Here is a 22,140-nt window from a genome sequence, read left to right as displayed (position 1 = left end):
CCTCACTGGATCCAATAACTGTTAACCGTGTCACAGACAATGTATTAGGGCCAAGCAAAGCGAGAGGCCACAGTCGGTCAAAGACACGGAATGCAGTTGGACAGCATGGACTAAAAAATTCCTTTGTCGAGCAACAAAGCGTCATTTCGTATAATATCAAGGAACATCGCTCTCCTGTTCTATGCGAATTAGTACTTCATGGTCACTTATTGCCACTCTCATTGTGATTCTATTGTCATGTTACAAACTGCACTTAGTTTCATGATTACATAATTCTAATGATAGCTTAAATTTTAGTCCTCATCAAAATTAGATAAAAAAAAAGCATTTAATCGAAAAAGATAAGACCTGTTGGGATGGACAGAACATCACGGCCTTGGGAAAAAGAAAAAAAAAAAACTGAATACGGATATTAAGAAAACACCATCTATCTTGTTCAACTTTATGGACAGAATGAGCTATGAAGGTCAGCTTTTCTCGCAAAACAGCGTCAGGCTAGGAGAATACAATCAAACTATGCATGTACCAATGTTTCTTTGAAATTATAGATATTAATTAATGGAAGTTTCTTTTGTATCTGATTTAACTATGAAGTCGGCAACTAGCTCATAATCACTAAATTATCAAGCAGTAGTTAAACAACTTTAGCAGGACATACATGAAATTATAATGGATGTTAATTAATAAACGTACTAATTACCAAATGATTTCTGTCAATTTAACTTAAACAATTACAAGGAAAAAAAAAATCAAAATTTGTTTTGCGCATTATAGTATACCTAGAATGGTGCTAGAATTTGTTCCCACTTGAGATAATGTATTGTTAATGGGAGGAGCTTCAACATCACTAGGCTCTTTGCTAAGGCTTCCTTGAGACCTGACAAGGAAACAGTGACATGATCAATTAAGCTATAAAACAAGAAAAAACTTATAGCATTTCTTAAAAAAAAGTATCAGCATGGAGGAACTTCTGATAAATCAAAAGAAAAAATAAATGTCCCATTCAAATAACATTTTGACAACAGCATGGGGAACCTTGAGGATATTCTTTCCCGACGAAGGGTAATCTGATATGCCAATTTTGCAATCTATTCGTATTTCATAGGTTCTATTTTCGGTTGATTGGGCTAGAAGAATTCAATGAGACAATTGTGTGTTTATCGTGTACAAAAAGGTAAAAGAAATGATTTAGAAACCAGGAGAAACATCCTGTATTACTGAAGCAGAGGTTGGTTGGTACAAAGCAATGTCCTTTAAGTACAGATTCAGTCAAAATCAAACAACATGACATTTGTCTTAATGCATGAACATCATTATATGGTACTCATCAGTAAAGCCATCAACGAAAGAGGGAAGTAAACATGGACAATTCAAGAATCTATTTTCATTTTATGGATCTTGTGGGGAAAAAAATACCCCTCGTCTATTAACAGAATCAGGTCAATGCAAAGAACCTTTAAGGAATATGCCTTCAGATCACCAATGACAAAAAGAAAGAAAAAAATGTAAGATAACGAACAAACAATCCAGAACTACCACCAAAAAGTTCAAAGATCATTTAAAAAAAATATACATAAACAAAAAATCAAGTATTAGCTTGCTTGATAAGCAGATGATGAGCTGTGTCCAACACCAGCAAATCTGCTGGAGAATTTACCGTGGATTTTGCTGGAGAAGCGTATAAAATTGGTCTTTCAAGTGGTGGCCGAGTATGTGGAGGTATGGGCGACCGGAGTATGGGAGTGTATGATGAAAGCGGAGATGGCTGTGGAGTTTTCCAATGACGATCAGATAGAGAAACTCTTCCAGAAGATCCTGATGATGTTCTTGAAGGCAGCAGATTGATTCTAATTCTGATAAAATAGAGAGTACAGTAATGTCAGAGAAACCGCAATATGAGTGGAACGGACATGGAATAGTGCATGCAGACAAGAGAAGCAGCTATTAGCCTATCACTCACTTGCTGTGGACAGCTACATATTCATCAGTCTCATCCAATATTTCTCCCTTCAAAAACAATAAAGATATTAGGCTTCTTCCTTCCTGAGGAATATTGTGTAAATATGAATGCCCAACTGCAGCTTGACATCATAACAAAGATATACATGAGTTACAAATGTAATTTGCTAGAGAAGGCCATGCATCTAAACTCCCAGAATAATAAATTCAAGGGTTTCTATCCTGAGAGAGTTCCATTAATTTGGAGGCATCCATCAGAATAAGTAGAATGGTGTAGTGTAAGATAGTACCTCTGTGGACTGTGGGTGATTCGGTGTATTGTTAAGTTCAATATCAACAAGATAAAAGTACACCTATTTTCCTGGAAAATGTTTCAACTCTTAAGTAAGATTCTGATAAATTTGTTTAATTTGTTTCTTCAACTCTGCATGACTTGATAAAAAAGGTGACACACATAATATGCAGACAAAGACATGCAATGCTACCATGTTTACAAATAAATAGTAGAAAAAGCAGTTCGAGTGGCACTAACTTGTAGTAGTTCCTCCATAACATCCTCCATTGTTATAATACCAAGTACCTCCTCGTCCAGATTATTTGGAGGATATTCTAAATCTTTATATGAAATATCTCCAACCCCTTGCTTCCAGATTTTACTTTGCGGATCCAATTGTTTGCCCTGTTCAATTACACCCTTAAGTGTTGGACTTTGGAACTCTGTGTCGGTAGAGTGCAGAGGGGAAGTATTTGGTGACACATTAATGCTCGCAATCTGATCGCATAGGGGACTAGTTTCTGCGAAAATTTACACTAACAGATTAATTCTATGACAATTAGCATCTGTCTGAAAACATGAACCTTTATATGGTTTACCTTTTCTCTCTTCTTCTGTTTGTCTTGAATTTGAATCAGTGTCAACAGTCAACACAGTAGCCTTGCCAACTTCATTAGTACCGGTGATTTTCACATTGTTCTTTCTCTTCATAACAAAAGCCATGTGGCTGTGACCCTTCTGGAATTGACTTAGTATATTATATAGTGGCCAATCTTCATGGACCCTGTAGCAAATGATATAAAGGGAATATCAAACATGAGCTGTCGACACAATGAAACGATGATTCATCTATAAGCTGTTAACATAATAAAAATATGAGTCATCCATGAGCTGAACCTGAAAACGGTCAAATGTGATATACAAGTTGCATACCGAGGAATTCTTCTAATATTCATATGTTTGATTGGGGTTTCATCTTCAGGATGGCAGAAGATCAGATGTTTAACCTAAATCCAAAAGAAAGGGTATTATTTATGGTTTCAATCTACGTGATACTGTTATCTAAAGTAATGTGTATCATGCTATAGAATAAATCAGTCTGAACATTAGCTTCCTAATTTTCACTTGCAAATAACCAAGTTGAAAAAACTGAGCAAAATGGTCACCAAGTTCAAATGCTGTCCACCCTCTACTGTCAAACTTCATTATAAATGATAAGATTTTTTATATAATTAATTACATGGACTGACAATGTGTAGTCAAGTGATCTGGCTCAAATATGCAGATCTTTTATCAGTATTAACAGAGACCTGAAATTCTTGAACTTACCAGAATGATGCCGATAAGATTACTTGGACTTCCTGAGTAGATGGGTACACGACTGTGTCCTTTGCTCATTATTAAGCCCATTGTGTGCCTAAGGATAAAGATGAATCATTGGTTCCAGGGATAAAGATAATCCTGATTGTAATGATAGACACAGAATAGGAAAGCCACAAACAAAGATAAGAGGAGAAGGCCATACATATCAAGTTTGGAATTTATATCTAGACTAAAGATTTCAGATATTGGTGTCATAGCATCTTTAGCACTCTTCTGTGTCAAATCCAAAGCACCAGAAATAATAGTAGTTTCATGATGCGACAATTCTCCACCTTTCCCTGCCTAATATTACATATTACTATATCAACATAAAGGAGATTATGGCGCTTTCATATGCATTACAAGAAATGATATTTTCAGTTGTATTGTCTCATAATATAAATGTTAAATGTACGAAGCTACCTCATCGGCGTGCAAATCCACTAGTGTCTTTAGTTCTGCTCGTCTTAGAAGTGCTGAATGCTCCTTTCCTAGCATCCAGTCTAGCAGCTGCCAGAAAAGTTCAAAAAAAAAAAAAAAAAAAATTCAATGTTGAGCTAAACGAAAGGGCTATATAAGTGATCCAAAATATAAGTCCTCTTTAAGCTACTCTTAAATGCTACCTTGCTAATCGGGTATGCTATGGGATAGAGGAACAGCAGAAGAAAATGAACCAAGGGAGACAAATTTGCACCAAGAGTTAGTCCATGTCGAGAGCATACAGCTTGAGGGATGATCTAGAAAAAAGGTCAACACGAGTTTATCACAAGAGATCTCTTATTTTAGCTCTAAAAACTATTAATCTAGTTAATGTACATTTGATCATAAATTCATAATATAACATTTAATTACCTCACCAAATGCTATTACAAGAGTGACTGACATGAGAATGGCTGCCCAGGGTGGGAGAATCGACTCCAGGAAAAGGGGCAATGCCTTAAAATAACATAATATTAAAAATAACAATGACAATTAAATTAAGCAAATATTTATGCAATTCATAGCCTATATGAATTACAGAAGATTCATCCATGTGCATCTACCTCAATTGCCAGTGATTTGACTATAAGGAGGGTACACAATACTAAATGCTCGTTCTTTACAATGGACAGAATCTTTGCTGTAATTCAATGATATCACAAAAAGAAAGTGATATAACAAAAACAAGAAATATTAAAAAAAACCCAAGAAACAACTAGCAACTAAAATACCAGCAACCTGCATTTTTCCGATGTTGGGGCTGGCCAGCTTTTATAAGGACCTCAAGATCAACTTTGGTGAAAGACAAGAGGCCTAAAGCAAGGCCTGATGTGATACCAGCAAACGACGCAAGGATGAAACATACGATAAGATATGCCCAGAATTCGAGCTCGCAACATAGCACAGTTTCATCTTTCATTATGGATATGCAACAAGCACCTGATGAATGGGTTTAGCTTTATAGCGAACAGGTTACGAACAGTCACGGTGCAGAAATCACATTGCCAATGAAGACGAGTAGAAAAAGAAACAGAAACAACAATGCAGGCTGCTCAAAATGAAGTAGATAGTGAGAATAAATTGTGAAAGTGGAATATCCAATGGGAAAACAACAACTAAAACTCCATGTCAGCTAGAATAGAAAATTTTCAGGGGACAGCACGCCCACGAAAGGTAAAACCAAGAGTTCAAAAGCGAAAATATATATTATATATACACACACTATTGGTTCATCTGCAAAGCCTGGCGGCAATACCTCAGTGATTCACAATTTTCAACTGGTGGAGTTGATGAAAATGAAATTTACTTGCTTCAATTAGCACGCGTAGAGCTTTCTGTCCAGAAATTTCTTTGAAAAAACCTAAAATGATAGACGAACTGGGCCGCATTCTTGGAACATGAAGCGCGCAGACGTGTAGACTATCAATCAATAAAGAGAACAGAGTTGTAGATTGAAAGCTACAGTAAAAAAAACCAGGGTCACCATTCACACCAACTCACCGTATCAAATATTATTATATCTGATAGCCACTTGCACAGATCATAGGCACGTACCGTATCATCTCCATGCGCCCACTTTCACAACATTAGGTGAAATGGTTGGTCTATTGCTATTCAATTTCAATTTGGGTTAAATTTGATAATGCAACTAGGGAAGAATATACTGCAACAGATCTCTCAACTTTAATTATCATGCACGCTAACATGTATTTATATATATGATATTTTTTTCTATAAAAATATATATGTAAAATCATTTTTTATATATTTTATAAATTAAATTATAAACTATCATTTTTATTATTCGCTCCTTCCTTGTCTCAAATTATAAATTGAGTTGATAATTAATTTATTATCTTCTTTTTTTTAATTTAAAAAAATTAAAATAATAAGTTTTTAGTTAATAATTACTTAATTTTTAATAAAATGACATAATTAAAAATAAATTATGAAGTAACATATAACAAGATAGTAATTTTTTATTTAATACCAACATCTTGATTACTATAGGAAATTATGAAGTTGTTCCCTCTCCACCGCGTGGGACTGAGACACGTGTCGCAAGAAAGTTTCAGGCAAAATGCCAAAACCTCGACAAAAGTTGGGATAAAAAAATAAGGTCTTCGTCTTGGCTTCCAAAAATTTCACTTCCCGTCTTCCTCCTCACCAAGCCAAAGCATCCATAGCCCCATAATCGATGGCTTCATCTCTTACCCAAGTCAATAATCCTATTAATCACACCTCCATCGCATCCCCTGTTTTCATCAACACTGAATCCCTACACTCCATTCTCTCACACCGCTCCTTAATTCAACACTTCTACACCTCTTTACCTACCGTCTCTCCCTCACTCCATACTCCGATTCGCCAAAGTTATTCCGTTTCACCATCATCTTCTCTCCTTCTCATGCCCTCTTGGTCCTCCTCCCCCTTCCTCCCCTATATAGGTGTAAAGCTTGTCACCTATTTCCCGGAAAACTCCATGCTAAACTTGCCCGGAATTCATGCAAGCTATGTGCTTTTTAGCTCCACAACTGGGCAAACTTTGGCCTCTATGGATGGCACTGTGTTGACTCTTTATAGAACAGCTTGTGTTTCTGGCTTGGCATCAAAAATCTTAGCTAGGGATGATAGCAAAGTGCTGGTGATGATTGGTGCAGGTGCTTTGGCACCCCATTTGATCAAGGCGCATCTCGCTGCAAAGCCCAGTTTGGAGAAAGTGATAATTTGGAACAGGACGATGAAAAAGGCGACTGATTTGGCTGAGAAGCTGAGGGTAGAATGCACTGAAAATGATGGGGTTTGTTTTGAGAGTAACGATAACTTAGAGATCATTGGATTGGGTGATATTGTGAGTTGTGCTACAAATTCTGATAGGCCTTTGGTGAAGGGCGAGAAACTGAAGCCAGGAACCCATTTGGATTTGGTAGGATCGTTCAAGGAGACGATGAGGGAATGTGATGATGAGGCAATAAAGAGAGGGAGAGTGTATGTGGATAATGAGGCAGCATTGGTGGAGGCAGGGGAGATCGTCGGAGCTCTTGAGAGAGGAGTGATTGAGAAAAAAGATGTTGGATATTTGGGGGAATTGATAAAAGGGGATGAAGCTGGGAGGAGGGATTCTCAAGAGATTACCGTGTTCAAGTCTGTTGGTTCTGCAATTGTCGATATGCTTGCAGCGCAATTGGTATATGAGCATTACACGAGGGGTTGAGTGGTTCTGAGGTTCCTGTCGTATCCTCAGAATTTTTATCTGTCTGGGGCAAATCTCATTTAAATTTCGCTGTTTTAAAATAATCAGATATGGATAATAAATGATAATCTGCTGTGAGCTATAAGAGTTTAATATTATCGGTTCCCCTGTATTTGATCTTTTCTTTTTAGATTCTCGAGTTCTATTTATATTAGTTATCCATCAACTTATTACAGAATTTAGCTGAGACAAGTTGCTCAAACGTGGTTTCTTAGGATCTTCACTGAAATAGCCTAAACAAAGCAAGAATATTAAGCAAAACAAATGTGAGTGGTATAGTAAACGAGCTTGAAAAAATGGTGAAGAATGGATTTCAATGATCATTACTGGCATCGAACAAATACATGAGATGACAAGCTACAAGGATTCTTTGATGCTTGCCGTTCAGTTCATGGCCTATTGGGGGGTAGAACAAAACATCCAGAATTTAAACTGGACTACGGTATTTGATAATATCAGACTTCTCTTTGACGGGTCTGTTTCTTTTTGGGCACCCGGTGGGGAATCCTCGGGAATAGTAAATCATTAAGTTGTCGCTCAGCACTATATTCTGAAGTTGCCTGCAAATACAATTTTGATTAGGATAGAGTAAAACAATGAGAGATGCGTTTCTGCAAATCAGATACAATAGGTGCCTACTGCACAGATATACTGAAAATGCCTGTTTGACATACCCGTGAATTAAATCCAAACCGCAACGTTTGAATTTGTGTTTCAGAGCAAACCCTCAAATCAAAACCAAGGGAATCTACACCAATAACTCCTGCCTCCTATGAAAGATGCAAAGAAAAGCTTATTAACGTAAATACAAACTGAAATATCTCCCATACTAAACACAAGCTGATTAACCCTCAAATCAAAACTAGTAAGGGTATATATGAAAAAATAACAATTAATGCTATCTTAAAATCTTCAAAGTGAGATAACTTAGGAGGTGGTATAAAATAATCTTTTTCCAAAACTAAGTGTTTTCAGGAGAATTAAAATTCTACAAAGGGGAAAAGGGAGACAAACAGCATGAGGGCATTGACATTTTAAAAAATGAGTTCCAGAATTCCAACATCACAGCAGCAGTAAGAATGCAAAGGTCACGCATATTATAAATTCAAAATCAGCAAACATTTCCAGAGAATTCTGGAATGGTGATATTGTGTTACCTCCACTTGAATACCCTTACATCTCCAACACAGAGATTTCAAGGCCTGTGAGATTTTTTCCCCTCCAGCTTTCAGGCGGGATAAAATTTTTCCTGCTGAATGTGCAATAGCATCAGGTTTAGCCTCTCTAAAGTCTTCAGCTTCAACTGTTGTCTGTAGAGAAATTGACACAGAAAATTAATTTCTAGTAATCTAAGTCTACAGATAAAAACAATGCCAAGGACTAGCACATTTGGGGAAACTGAAATCTCATGTTCACCAACAACTGTGGTGGCAGGGGAAGGACTACATTTCAAATTCTCAATTATAAAATAAATTTCAAAGTATGCCCCTCAATTTCATCAAGGAAACTGTTCAGATACGGACTCAACAAATCACAAATTGTTACCCCTGATTTGCAAATATTCATATTTGAGATGTTGCAAAGAAATAGAAGAAAACTTTTCAGAACTTGATCTTGAAATAAACAGCCAAAACTCTTTGATTATTGAAATGTTTGAACTGCAATTGTGTAAAAGTAGCATGTAATGCACTTAAACGAGAGAACAAGCAAAATGAAGTAGTTACAACATGATATTGGATGACAATGACGATGAGGGTCCAAAATTACAAAATCAGCAACTCCATTGCAGTCACTGACACGGCCAAGTTTAGATTGCAACAATAAAATGAAGCAATGAGCAAGAGGCAATCTCCAAACACAAGTAAAGTAAAAAAATAAATAAATAACATACATGATGTCCATGAGCTGAAATTAATTGAATTTTAATCATCTCCATCTTGTAAAATGAAGTCCCATTTCTAGGGGTCTGATCCTTCTTCAATTCCTCTGCACAGGTTGAAATATCTTCAGATGATCCTGATTCATGTTTATGACCATTGATCCCACCAAGATCTTCCAATCTGCTATCTAAATTTTTCCCAATCTCATTTTTGTCAGCATGGTGTGACTGGTTACCAGACATATGCCTCTGGATGTCAGAGTGTTCTTCAATGAAGGCAGGTCTTATGAGGCCCTGGATTGCTAAACCAGCTGGAGGCTGCTCCATCCAATCTATAGGATCATCTAATGCAGCCTACACAACACAAATAAGAAATATGCAGGGAAAAAGAAGATTTCACCTAAAACCACCAAACACTACTAACACTGGACATTTATGATTTATCATATTCAAAATGAAGATATGAACCCTAAGTTCAGACAAGAAAAAACTGTAAGCTTTTAGCATGTTTTAAGATCATCATGGAAAGCACACAATTTTATCATCTTTCCAAAAGTATTTTTGCACTGATCCATCATAATATTAAACACTTACAATGGACAATTACCTGTGCAAGCTTTTTTGCAAAATACATTGGATGAGAAGTACGCATTGTCTCCAACTTTGCCCAGTCACCAAGTGCCTCATCAGAATCGTATTCCTCACCTTCATCTTCAATAACAGCTACCAGGTCCTATTTACAAGAAAAAAAGAAATCATAGTTAAGCATATGCATTTGGAAGCCAAATACAAGGACAGGAAGTGGTTGCAAGGATAAGGAAAATCAGACCTCATCATAATCTTCATCTTCATCATCCTCATCTTCATCGTCATCATCTTCGACATCACCATCCTCATCTTCAATTTCCTCAATTCCAAAATCAACTTCTGATGAACCCAATAACTCCATCTCACTGATCATTTCCATGGCATCAAAGCCGACGATGGCTTGCTGCATCAAGCATAATGGTATGCAGACCTTAAGGAACACTCAAAAAAGATGGACACTAACTCGCAACCCTTGTAGTGAAACATCTTGAATTAACCTAAAAGTTGTCCACTTTTATTCCTCTCATGTCTTAAAGAACATGCATTTTCGATTTTACATTGTCTCATCAAGAGTTTTCAAAGCCCAATCAAATTGATAAAACATCCACCTTCAGTCACAAACAAAAATGAACGTTTTCTTTACAAATTAAACACCAACTTGACATGTGCATGATTATGTTTATTCCTCTGTGAGCACGCATGCAAGGTACTGCCATGAGAAAAGGCATTTCATACCACAAAATTATTTTCTGAAGTAAGGGTTTGCAAAATATCTTCGTCATTCTTCACTTGAAAGTATATGTCTGCAACATATTGGAGGATTAAATCCTTTAATTGCGCAAATAAGGGCTTCAATTCCCAAAAGAATGGGAAAAATGAATTCAGAAGCTGAACATACTTCCTTGTTCGTCAGTAACATAAGGCAAGTCTGGCCAGATAATATTCTCATGAATGTCACCATTGATCAAACCAGTCAACATTAGAATTGCTTTGCTGTTGACCTGAATATAAAACTCTACAGGCAACATTAGCTACCCAAAAACTGACACAAACTTTAAGTCGATACACATGCAGAATCATCCCAGCAACAATCTAATTGGTCTCAGTTTAATTTTAACCCAAAGTATATTGGATCAGAAATCCAAAACGATACCTCAACAATAGTCCTAGCAGTCTCTTGAGGTGAGAGCATTGCATCTCCAGTATTTTCTGAAGTTGACTCTACAATCTCCTCAAAAGGGTGGTACTGCAGTCTACCATCCGTCGGCTTTGAAGGACCCGAGGCCGATCCTAAATGCCCCGAAGATGCTCGAATCCTATTCTTCAAAAGATTGCTCCTTAAAAAAGAACCACCATTTAATCTCCGACGCCTACCCCTGTATTAGTATCCATAACTACTCGTTTAATCTTCAAGCTGAGGATTATCACATCTCCAAATATGATTAAAAATACAACATTCAACACGTTAAAATCCACCACCTTTAGAGACTAACTAAAAGTGCTAGCGCTACACCAACAGTGAAAATATTCTTTGTTTTACAGTTTCTTAAGTAGAGAGTGAAGACTTCACAAAAAAAGGGTAGGAATGAAGATTCTAAGTTAGACTCTCGATTTAGCTAGGCATTTTACATTTTACCATTAAAAAACTGAAAAGCAAATACACTAATCAGTACCAAGGTACGGCGAAGCTGCCAGAACGAATAAGCGGGCAAGCACTGACGTGTGCGGCGTTAACTTCATCCAAGTTCCACGCATGACGATAATCTACAAAAAAGAAAATAAGGAAAGGCGTGTATGAGATGTTATTCTCTGTTTGGTTGCCGAGAAAACGCATGAGATTCTAGTAAAATATTCAAACGAAGCTTGGTTAAGCCTTTGAACCAAGTTCCAAAGCTCATATGAACTGAAAGATCACAAAAATTCACAAAAAAAAAAATGTAGAAATTGTATAGCGGGAAGGGAGGAGAGAGTTACGGGATATGGCAGTGGAGGAGCAAAATTTTGCGCCGGCGAGGAATCGAATGGCAGTGGCTGTATCAATCATCATAATTTCTTCTTCTATATTTTTCCCTATGAATTATTAAAGAAGCAAGAGATCTATCATCTGTGTGAAACAAGTGATGCGCTTCGCTCCGTTGAAGGATTTGACTGGATGAGGTGTAGGGCATGATTCTATGCAACCATATATATTATGTTTTCTGCAATCTAGATAACTTTTTCGCATGATGTAAAACGTACCGTTTGGCGCTTGGATGCAATGCAAGTGATTGTCGCATTCGCATATTAATTGGGGATTGAAACGTATCGTTTCGATTAATTGGTGGATTGAAACGCATCGTTTGACTTAAAATCAGTTTGGCCTCCACCTGAAATCGAACACACCGTTTAACACAAACCTTGAGAAATATCTTTCCTTTTGGATGTGAGGGAAGAAAGGCGAGAAAATAAGAGGGAAAGAAAAGGAGAAGAAAAGGGGGGAAAAGCTTCCATAGAAACGCACACTCTGTGTCTGTCTTAGTTCTCGACTATCAAGCGTCTCTCCCTCTTGCCTGTAATTCGTTTTCTCTCTCTAGTACAAAGAAAGTTATTTGGTTTTGGTTATTAATGGACGGGAGGAGCGAAATTTATCCTCATTTTTGCTAACTAGGTTTATATTGAAGCGTCAAGCAGAAGGCTTTGTTGAGATTTGGCGAGGAAACTGCTGTTTTAGAGGGCTAATGAAGTTTTTCTTTGATGCTCTTTCAGGATGCTTTGTTTGAGACCTCCTCTGCCAGTCATATCAAGTAGATTGGAAGTGACAACATTTTCCAATAATACTGGGAGTGTGGTGGTAAGATTCTCTAGCCGAGGTTTTTTTATATATTTAGCATGACGAAGTTCCGTCTGATAGTGAAACAGTGAGATGACTTCTTGGTTTTGTTTCTACTTTAAGATTTCCTGGTACCTTTTATAAAATTTAGATACTTTCAGGTATGTGCTTTAAAAGGTCCACGACCAAGATATCCTCGGGTATGGAAATCGAGAACGAGAATTGGGACAATCTCCAAATCAGCCAAGCTTGTTGATTGCGTAATGCTTCTTTCAATTTTGCATCTCTTTTTTGGTCGGCCGTAGGTTCTGTATTTCACACGTTGTTTCTTTATAAACTATTACGGAATCCTATACATTTGAAGGTTACACTTTATATTCATAGCAGAAATTTTTTGTGAATCTATCAACTAGCAGAATTGGGTTACCTTTTGGAATTTTTTAGATGATTTTTTTTCAGACTTTTTGGTATGTAGATAAAGGGATTGTCAAATGTCAAGGAGGAAGTGTATGGGGCACTTGATTCATTTGTTGCTTGGGAATTGGAGTTCCCTCTAATTGCTGTTAAGAAAGCATTGAAGACTCTTGAGAATGAGCAGGAATGGAAGAGGATAATTCAGGTAACAGGAAAACCCTTTTCCCCCCCTTTTTTTGGCTATGTCAAATTATGCATTATTGAATTGGTTAAGAAGAAAATTGGCATTGTAGGTAATAAAGTGGATGCTGAGCAAAGGCCAAGGACGGACAATGGGAACATACTTCACCTTACTCAATGCTTTAGCAGAGGATGGGAGGCTTGATGAAGCTGAAGAGCTTTGGACGAAATTGTTTTCTGAGAATTTAGAAAGCATGCCTCGCGTTTTCTTTAATAAGATGATTGCTATTTACTACAAGAGGGACATGCATGAGAAGATGTTTGAGGTATTGTGACCTGTTATCTCTTTCTATTCTCTGTTGTTCTCGGCTGTGAATCAAGCCTATGCTTCATTAGTTAATTTTTCAGCAATGCAACTGCCTGTTTGTTGCAGTCATGCCATGGAAGATGAACAATAATATATGTTTGCTTAATGCCTGTGGCTATAGTTTTCTGTTAGAGCTCAGATGTGGAAGATAGATACTACATTAGACACATCATGATGATTTCGTGTCATTTATCACAATGGTGGTCTATGTCAAATTATGATGATTTGATCTGCTGACTTGGTTTTGAACATTTTGATATAAGATCCAATTTTATATTTCATTTTCTTCTCCCTACTCCTGATACCTTAGCTGGTTAAGTTCGATGCATAGAAGCATATATACTTTGTGATTAAACTTAATGGCATGATTAAAATGGCATCCCAGTTTCAAAATAGATATATTCTAAGCATTATCTAGTTGTTGAAGCAATGTGTTGGATTCTTTTGTTGATCCGTAATGCTGCTGTCTGAGTTGGTCAAATGTGAGAATTCAGTGTCAAATCTTATGAAAACAGTTGTGATAGCAGTGTTTTCAAATATCATTTTATTCTTTAGTTATATGTTTCCCTGTTTATGATTTTTTTTAATTATCAGTGTGGATTTTCAACTTTAGCTGTATGCAAATTATTTGGTCTTTGGTTTTATATAAAATTAATTTCATATGGAACTGAACTGATTTTAGTTCAAGTTGCATGCTGCAACCTGTCCTGTTTCTGGTTAACTAACTTTGTAGTTTGCACTTGTAGATATTTGCTGACATGGAGGAGCTCGGTGTCCGACCAAATGTTGCAATTGTTAATATGATGGGTAACGTATTCAAGAAGCTGGGTATGCTGGACAAATACCACAAATTAAAGAAGAAATATCCAAGACCGAAATGGGAATATAAGTACATCAAAGGAAAGCGTGTTAGGATACGAGCAAAAGAAGTTGATGAATTTGATGCATCTAATGAAGATGTAAACAGGGACAATGAAATATCCCGGGTTTTGAATGAATCAGAAGAAGTGGATACAAACTTTAATGAAGCTGATGTTGAAGCTCCATGTTCTTGAGCTGTTAGAAGCTTGTCATCATCCTTGCGCACCACCACCTCCCGGGTTCAGTTTAATTTACGGAGAACACGATCTATGCCGTTCCATCCTTTGTTCTCAAGAAATTGAATTGGATTTGCCTCTATGAGAAGGCTGGAAATATAAGCTGTATATGATACTTTAATTTTGATTTTGAAATGCTCACATGTTATTTTCGATGTTGATCTATTTATTGAGCAAAGTAAGCTTGCATTCCTTTCCGATATGGCTTCTAAGTCTGATATCACTTGGTATCTTCGTCATGATCTCTGTCCAGGGTCTAGTTCAAAGCCATTTATGTGATGATTCTTTAATCATGGAAAATTTTCAGCTGAAATTTGATAATCGAAGCCCAGGCTGAGGTTAATAGCCGTGGGGAAAACAATTGCTATCTTGCTGACGTAATTAAACGGAAAGTAAAATAGCATGGTAAAAATCTTGAACGAAAATAGATGTCAAGAGTCCAGTCAATGGCATCGAAATATGAAAAGTTACTATCACTTAAATGGGTGTTCATCCACTGAATAAATTAAAAGCTTTTTTTTTTCCATGAACAAATTAAGTATTTCATTCCTTGTCTGAGCCTGAACCTTCAGAGCTTGAGCCTCTTTTATGCACAGTGCCATTTGCAGCAGGGCCCGTCTTTTTTGTATCTTTTTCATCTTCCTCATCTTCACTATACTCGCTTTCATAGTCATCGTATTCCTCTTCTTCATTCTCCTCTTCGTCTTCAAGCCCATCCTCCGCAGTGGGCACCTCTTCAGAGACAGCACCACCCCGAGTGCCCGCCCGAGTTCGTTTCAGAATTTTAACCTTCATATTGATCTTTTTGTCACAACCTATCCAAGAGTCGCACAAGCAGTAACAAGTCAAGTTGTAGTTCCCCTCAGCGGGTGCTGGGAACTTGCCCATCACCAGTCTGGAGCCATCTCGTACCTTCTCCACTGCTTCTCTGACTGCCTTACTTGTCTCCTTAACACTTGCTCCAGACCCCTCCATACTCTCCTCAATTGCCTTAGAAGCAGCAGTTACAGCTGCAGCTTCATCCATGAAGTTTACCTTCTGAGAAAACCATACCTTATTTGAGATAGGATCTGCAAGTAGAAACCAGAAGTTCTCCTCCTTGTGAAATGGGAAGCTGGGAGCGTGGGGGAGTGCCCGAACCAGGCCATTAGCACGTCTGAGTGTTACCCAAGCTTGAACAGTCAGAATGTCACCCTCTTGTATACCTTCTTCACCTTCAGTCTCACATCTAACTTCCATGGTTAAAGAAGGCATCATTTCCAGCACCATCTCAATATCTTGTACCTCAAATGTGGACAATCCAGCAACTTGCTCTAGTAGGTCAGCACGATCTTGCAAAGCCATATCAACAAAATCCTGAAAAGTTCTCACCTTCTGCATTCAGGAACAAACACTCTTTAATACTAACATTGGAAGGACCACAAGCATACCCAAATAGATTACTTTCACGTTCAAAATGCTTCAAATGCTGAATTCTCTCTAGTTGCTTTTAAAAAGATAATGATAATTCAGAATTCGGTCTACTCAAACCTGACATTTACCAACAGATTGACATAGCATAAGATCTTCTCAACAAGTAAAATTTTTCAAGGACCTTCATGGACAGCAAGAAAAAATAGGAGAGAGAAAGTAGCTTTCCCATCTAATACTAGCAAGAGGCACATGAAAACCTAAATTCATGCATCACATGCTCCAGCACAAGATTTTATCAATTACCTTGCGGGCCATCTTCTTGACAGCAGACTCACTGAGATGTGGCAGCTGCAGAAAGGGTGCAATCCCTTCAGCACCTCCTGTAGTTTTTCTTGCACTCAGGGGAACAGCCTGCATTAAAGTTTATCAACAGAAATATGAATTGCAGCATTCCAATGATTTTAAGAGGAAGAGGAAAGCATAACAAAACCATATAAACAAACATGTTTGACATCAAAAACTAATGTTTGGGAAAGTTGATAAGGGAAAACATCATAACGACTACTAAAAAGGCATTTCTAAATTGGCACCTGAATTATACATTGAGAAAGCTCAACCACCCCAATTGCAGGACGCAGCCATCCATGGCCCTGGCCAGGGCGTGGTATGACTGCCATCTGTATACAGAAAGTGAAGCACTATTAACACTATAGTGTGAGTGGCTCAAAGAGCAAATAGATGGATGAAAGCAAAACAAGCAAGGTCCAAAACACAATGGTATGATCATAATTCCACAGTGCCAAAATCCTCTAAAGACCTCTCTGATCTTCTGTAAAGAAGAGAATATGGGAGTAAAATCATATGGATGGGCTTTGGCATGTATTAACTTATCAAGGGACCAAGAGGATCATTACTCAGCAATGGTTCATCCTAGAAGAATACTCGAAGAATATAATTCAGGATTTTGAAATACCTTCATTAATTCTTCAAGAAGGCGAGGTGCAAGCTCAAGTACATGTCTGAAATCACCTAGCAAACCTGGTGATAAGGCTGCTGATTCACGAGTTAATTGAGTCTGAATTAACAACTCTGTCTGAAAAGAGAATATCAGAGAAGTAAGTATGTGAACCCCAATAAGGATTAAAACAGGATATTTTGATAGTTCTACACGTCTCATATTGGTAAACAAGCCACCTTAACTACAGCAGGATGCTGCTTCCAAAACTTAGCCTGTTCTTGCTTAATATTCTTGAGGTCCAGATTCAACTCACTTCTAACTGACATAAACAGCTTCTGAAGAGGTTCATCATCAGTCCTACGAACTGGAATTTCTGTATATTCAGCAGCCTTAGTGAAGACTTCCATAACCTTGCTGTATAATCAAGGGACATAAATTAGCACCATAATCATCAATTGAACAATCGCAAGATTGTGAACAACTTTGATGAACTCTGATGCAACCCATACTCTAGTGTCCACAATAAAGCAATATAACTTCTGTAAGATAAGCAATCAATTGAGCAACCTTAAGATTGTGACTATAAGGCCCAGGCCCAGGCCTTTAAAAAAAAAAAATTAAAAGCTTTTAAACCCCTGGTTAAAGTTCGATGGAGTAACCATTCTGCTAAAGAAGCTACCTGGAAAAAAAAAGAGAATATGCGAATTCAATTTCCACATTTATTCCCTTCACCAAGTATGTAAATTTCGAGGACGAAATTTCTCTTAGGAGGAGAGAATTATAAGGCCCAGGCCTTTAAAAAAAAAAAAAAGAAAAAAACAATTAAAAGCTTTTAAAAGCTTTGGTTTCGGGAAGGATCCCGAAACCGCAGCCACCATCTTCCTCCTACAGAAACAGAGCTTGCTCTGTTAATTTAAAAAAAAAAAAATTTCCTTTTCTTTAAATCCAAATCTCTTCCGTCTCAACCCAACCAACACATAAACTTCTAAGATCCTTCAGCTAGATCCTGATTAAACCTATATCCTGCTCAGAAATTCCATAAGTTCTTCTAGAGGCTCCAAAATTGGGTAGGTGAGTTTTGTCCCTTTTATTCAATTTTTACGATATAATTTATTTTCTCTACCTTTTAATAGTGATTTTGGTGATTTGAGAATAAAAAGGGTATATGTTTTAGTTAGAACCAATTAATGAGTTTTAATATTTCTTTTTGGGATGATGATTTTTACAGCTTATTGAGTATTTTTGTTGAGTTTGGGTATTTTTGGGAGGACTAACTATGCCGAAATACTGCTGAAATTTTCTTAAAAATATATATAAAAATATATTTAAAATTTCGTATTTTACATTTTATATTATTGTCCTAAAGTATTTTTTTATTATTTGATTAATTCTAGGAGAGGATCCAGCTTCCAGGATAGATAATAGGAGTCCTCCTGCGACCTAGGTCTTTTGTCCCAAGTATTCTGGTGAGTGGATAAATATATAACATTGATATTTTTCTTAAATATATGTATATGTGTATAGTTACTTTGTTTATTTAAAATGGGAAAGGATAAAGTTAATTTATTTTTTTTTTTAATAAATGAAAATTGAATTCAAAACACAGCTGAATAAATAGCCGATTACACTCTGTATATACACCGAACAGATAACACCTTGATGACAGGTGATTTATTTTCAGTATGATATATATTTATACTGTCTTTGGGACAGCGCTTGATATACAGATAGCCTTTGGGGCGTATGTCAGGTGGTCACCCTTTGGGGTAGCTCTGCACATGTATATGACCAGCATTTCATTAGCTCTTGGGCCAAATTTGTCATTATAGAGCCTAAAATGCCAACATTGCTCTCAAGCTGTTATTATTTTATTATACCTGAGATGCCAGCATTATCTGCAGGAACATATTATGAGTGTATGCGGATTCTATTTTTCACAATTTATTTTATATTGATGGAATTAAATTGTATTTATTCAGCTGACTTATTTTAGCTAAATATTTGGTACTATTGAGTACCTAAACTTATCTTTTCCCCTTTGTTATTTATTTATCCGCTCACTGAGTATATTGTACTCACCCTTATTTCTTTTAATATTTCAGTTCCTTTTTGGTGATCCGCTCAGCAGTCCCCATCTCCTAATTTGTCCTTCCTTCCATATCATCCACTCAGAGTCTAGAGGAGGTCAGACCAATCCTAGGTCTTTTGTTATTTCTTTTTGTAATTTTGTTAGATCATGTATAGATTGTACAGCCCAATGAAGAATGTATTGTGTTGTTGTAAATATATTATAAATTGACTAGTCCAGCTAGCAGTTTTCTCTCCTATATGTTTTATAAATTGGCATTATAGCAGGTTATATGTTTTATATGTATAGATATAAGGGGAAGTTCTGTCAGTTTTCCGGGTCATATCCGTCTCTACAGTTTTGGGATTGGGTGTGACCAACTCCGAGCACTAAGATGAACAGCACTATATGCTCTTCTAATCTAGATAACGAAATTTTAAGCGGCAGGGATGACAGGACGGTGTATCCATTGATGTTTGAGGATGAATCTATCTACATAAGCTCTGCAACTTATATATTTATGATATGATATTATTTTATGAACAAAATAAGAAATTACCAGATATTGACAATAAAAATAATCACCTTGGGGCCAAAGAAGGTTTCATTAAGTAATAGTATGCAGTCAGAGTTTGATGCATGACATAATTTCCTGTATACTTTGATGATCTTGAAAGATATATCACAGCAACCACCAACGGCAATAGAATGCAAACCCCGACTATCCAAAGTAGAAGTATTCCACCAGATGCCCCATCTATGTCTAGCAAAAACTGAGGAAGTGCTATGCCCATTTGAAACCCCTGCAAAATTTCACTGTACACTTCAGTTTCCAAAAACAAAGGGATTAAGTTGCAGATGATAAATTGAAGGAAAAGTTCATTACAAGCAAATTTCTACTTGCTCTCCTAGAAGAAATGGCACATCACCTGTCTACCATCTGGATGGCCATATTTTTCATAATTCTCACGGGATATTGGATCCGTTAGAGCCTGATAAGCCTTTGTTATTGACTCCACAAAATATTTGTGGGCCTCTAGAAAAATAAAAATCAGCAAGTGTTAGTAAGCAAAGTCATTTAACACCTCTTTCTTGCCGGTTCAGATTCAAACATGAAAATACAAATAAACAAAAAAAATTATTAGACACCTTCAACCTGGATCTGGATTTTTATCAGGATGGTATAGAATAGAGAGTCTCCTGTAACGCTTTTTTATTTCCGACTCCAAAGCTCCATGTTCCAATTCAAGTATTGCATAAGGATCAAAAACTTGAATCTGATTAAGAGAACCAACAAAAAAACAAATTATTCATTAGTAAAAAATAACATAAAAGTCCCAATTAGCTAGAAAAGAGTATCATATAAGCTGAAATAACTATGATATAAGCATGATGGCCATGTGATCACAGAAAAAGCATGGCAGTTGAGTACTGATATGAACAATATCTGGAAGTTCATAATATTTACCTCACGACTCATAGTCTTTATGTAATAAACCAGGAATATCATGATGATCCAGAGAAGAATCAATGTCAAGTTACTGCATGTGGAGAAGTTTGAAATCTGCCAAAATTGAAATAGACAAAAGAAAAAATTAATAACGTGGCAGAGAAACCAAAATAACCCAAAAAAGTAATGTAACTCATTGTGGCATAATATTAGATAGAGGGTGCATAGAAAAGCTCACTCGCTTAAATATTGATTTGCGAAACTTCCCAGATCGGAAGCATTCAGAGCACCGGCAGTTGATGCTCTTACTTTTTTTTGAGGCAGCACGGCATAACTTCATGATAGTGTAAGGCACTAGAGGTAATGCCATTATTGTCAAAATGAAAATTGGGAATAAAGCACTATTTTCTTCCGAGGCAGCCATGTTGATATCCTACCTAGAAGATTTACATGCACACGTCCAATTAGAAATCCTATGTATAGAAATATAACTTACACAGAGAACAAACAAAGAAAAAAAAGTACCCACGAAAATCAACAACTAAAACGCAACAGTACCAAATTGAAGTGTAATATGGTATGAATTTATTTCATATACATATCTTCTTTTTCAAAAAAAAAGAAAAAGAAAAAGAGTTCAGGCCAGTTATTCCCGCGCACTTACCAGACCAGACCAACCAAATTGCTTGAGACCTTGTGTTACTATCCAAATCAACCCTAATCTAGAATCGATAAATTAAACGAGTAAAATATGGCCAATAGTTAAGAATCCACCTTAAAAAAAAAAGAAATTAGAGTGTACTACGGATTCAATCGCCCAAAGCCCCTTAAGAAGTCCCATTGCAAGCGATAAAATCATATTGATTCCAGTCAACAAGAAAAATAGATAAATAAAACGGCAATCCACACAAGAAATCCAGCTGAAGTTAGATTGTTGAAGACTCAATCAAAAAACATAAAACGTGAAAAATCTTAATGCACAAGCATATAAGCAGCATGAAGAAAATTCCGATACCGTTAAAGATGAGAAGTCGAGATCGGGATTAGCAGGAGTAAGGCTTGTCCGAAGGATGGCGCCAATATTGAGTGGAAGAGCAAAGTGCAGAGTCGTTGAGGAGAGGAGATTTATTGGCTTTCGGGTTTGAGATCCAAAGACCAAAGGAACTTTGGAGCGGCAGGGATTTTCTATTTCTGTTTGTACAATTATATCCTTGAGTATAATAAATATCATGAGGATAGATTAGTCATTCCGTTATTATCCTTAAGTGCATGTTGAAAATTACACAAGCAATCCCTAAATATAAGAATATGTAACAGCTTGGTACTTAAATTTTAGTGGTGACATGGCAGCAAGGTTGGATTGTACACAGTGAAGAAGGAGTTGACTGTGACAGCGCAAAAATGGGATTCCTGCAAACTAAGCGCTCGACGTGATATGCTTTTAACCCTCAAATTAAAAAAATTGCGTCGGCTTAATTTGTGAATTATTTTTTTTGAGTTTGACTCTTTTCAAAATGAATTTTGACTCATTTAAAAAATAATTTATAAATAATTTGATTCCACTGTATTATATACAAATTTATTAATTA

The 22,140-nt window shown here is 36.6% G+C and overlaps 5 protein-coding genes across 9 annotated transcripts; 2 read left to right on the top strand and 3 right to left on the bottom strand.

Annotated features, from left to right (window-relative positions):
* Positions 1-655: 655 nt before the first annotated feature.
* Positions 656-5,748, bottom strand: LOC110631337 (DUF21 domain-containing protein At2g14520). Of its 4 annotated transcripts, XM_043950515.1 has the most exons (14): positions 5,331-5,748; positions 4,814-5,123; positions 4,639-4,715; positions 4,448-4,531; positions 4,219-4,332; positions 4,019-4,105; positions 3,759-3,898; positions 3,563-3,650; positions 3,131-3,240; positions 2,833-3,017; positions 2,492-2,754; positions 1,961-2,007; positions 1,658-1,853; positions 656-877 (listed from the first exon to the last, which is right to left on the bottom strand). In XM_043950515.1, exons 2-14 carry the CDS (start codon positions 4,992-4,994, stop codon positions 860-862), a joined length of 1,590 nt encoding a protein of 529 aa, XP_043806450.1. In that variant the 5' UTR covers positions 4,995-5,123; positions 5,331-5,748; the 3' UTR covers positions 656-859. The 4 variants fall into 4 exon arrangements, with proteins under 4 accessions (XP_043806450.1, XP_043806449.1, XP_043806451.1 ...); XM_043950514.1 differs by having other exon boundaries at positions 4,814-5,748; XM_043950516.1 differs by having other exon boundaries at positions 3,759-3,829; positions 4,814-5,747.
* Positions 5,749-6,167: 419 nt separating this feature from the next.
* LOC110599902 (protein SAR DEFICIENT 4) lies at positions 6,168-10,199 on the top strand. The gene has a single exon (XM_043950024.1). The coding sequence runs from the start codon at positions 6,273-6,275 to the stop codon at positions 7,287-7,289; it is 1,017 nt and encodes a 338-aa protein (XP_043805959.1). The 5' UTR covers positions 6,168-6,272; the 3' UTR covers positions 7,290-10,199.
* Positions 7,617-12,031, bottom strand: LOC110599901 (uncharacterized protein At3g49140). Of its 2 annotated transcripts, XM_021736514.2 has the most exons (11): positions 11,770-12,031; positions 11,469-11,559; positions 10,949-11,171; positions 10,694-10,796; positions 10,531-10,598; positions 10,037-10,198; positions 9,815-9,940; positions 9,220-9,561; positions 8,486-8,638; positions 8,003-8,098; positions 7,617-7,888 (listed from the first exon to the last, which is right to left on the bottom strand). In XM_021736514.2, exons 1-11 carry the CDS (start codon positions 11,840-11,842, stop codon positions 7,784-7,786), a joined length of 1,542 nt encoding a protein of 513 aa, XP_021592206.1. In that variant the 5' UTR covers positions 11,843-12,031; the 3' UTR covers positions 7,617-7,783. The 2 variants fall into 2 exon arrangements, with proteins under 2 accessions (XP_021592206.1, XP_021592207.1); XM_021736515.2 differs by lacking the exons at positions 10,531-10,598; positions 10,694-10,796 and having other exon boundaries at positions 11,770-12,030.
* A 151-nt stretch (positions 12,032-12,182) lies between these two features.
* Positions 12,183-14,859, top strand: LOC110599903 (pentatricopeptide repeat-containing protein At4g21190). The gene is made up of 6 exons (XM_021736517.2): positions 12,183-12,346; positions 12,541-12,625; positions 12,766-12,864; positions 13,080-13,223; positions 13,312-13,524; positions 14,312-14,859. Exons 2-6 carry the CDS (start codon positions 12,542-12,544, stop codon positions 14,618-14,620), a joined length of 849 nt encoding a protein of 282 aa, XP_021592209.1. The 5' UTR covers positions 12,183-12,346; position 12,541; the 3' UTR covers positions 14,621-14,859.
* Positions 14,860-15,050: 191 nt separating this feature from the next.
* On the bottom strand, positions 15,051-21,723 carry LOC110599900 (dnaJ protein ERDJ2A). Its single transcript, XM_021736513.2, has 11 exons — positions 21,567-21,723; positions 20,790-20,988; positions 20,570-20,665; positions 20,258-20,378; positions 20,031-20,137; positions 19,687-19,904; positions 17,270-17,447; positions 17,049-17,168; positions 16,666-16,752; positions 16,379-16,486; positions 15,051-16,036 (listed from the first exon to the last, which is right to left on the bottom strand). The coding sequence occupies exons 2-11, from the start codon at positions 20,973-20,975 to the stop codon at positions 15,206-15,208; spliced, it is 2,052 nt and encodes a 683-aa protein (XP_021592205.1). The 5' UTR covers positions 20,976-20,988; positions 21,567-21,723; the 3' UTR covers positions 15,051-15,205.
* Positions 21,724-22,140: the final 417 nt, after the last annotated feature.

The sequence above is a fragment of the Manihot esculenta genome, chromosome 14, assembly GCF_001659605.2.
Source record: "Manihot esculenta cultivar AM560-2 chromosome 14, M.esculenta_v8, whole genome shotgun sequence".
Lineage (NCBI taxonomy): Eukaryota > Viridiplantae > Streptophyta > Magnoliopsida > Malpighiales > Euphorbiaceae > Manihot > Manihot esculenta.
The sequence above is the reverse complement of the archived record's forward strand: the minus strand, read 5'-3'. Positions and strand labels throughout refer to the sequence as shown.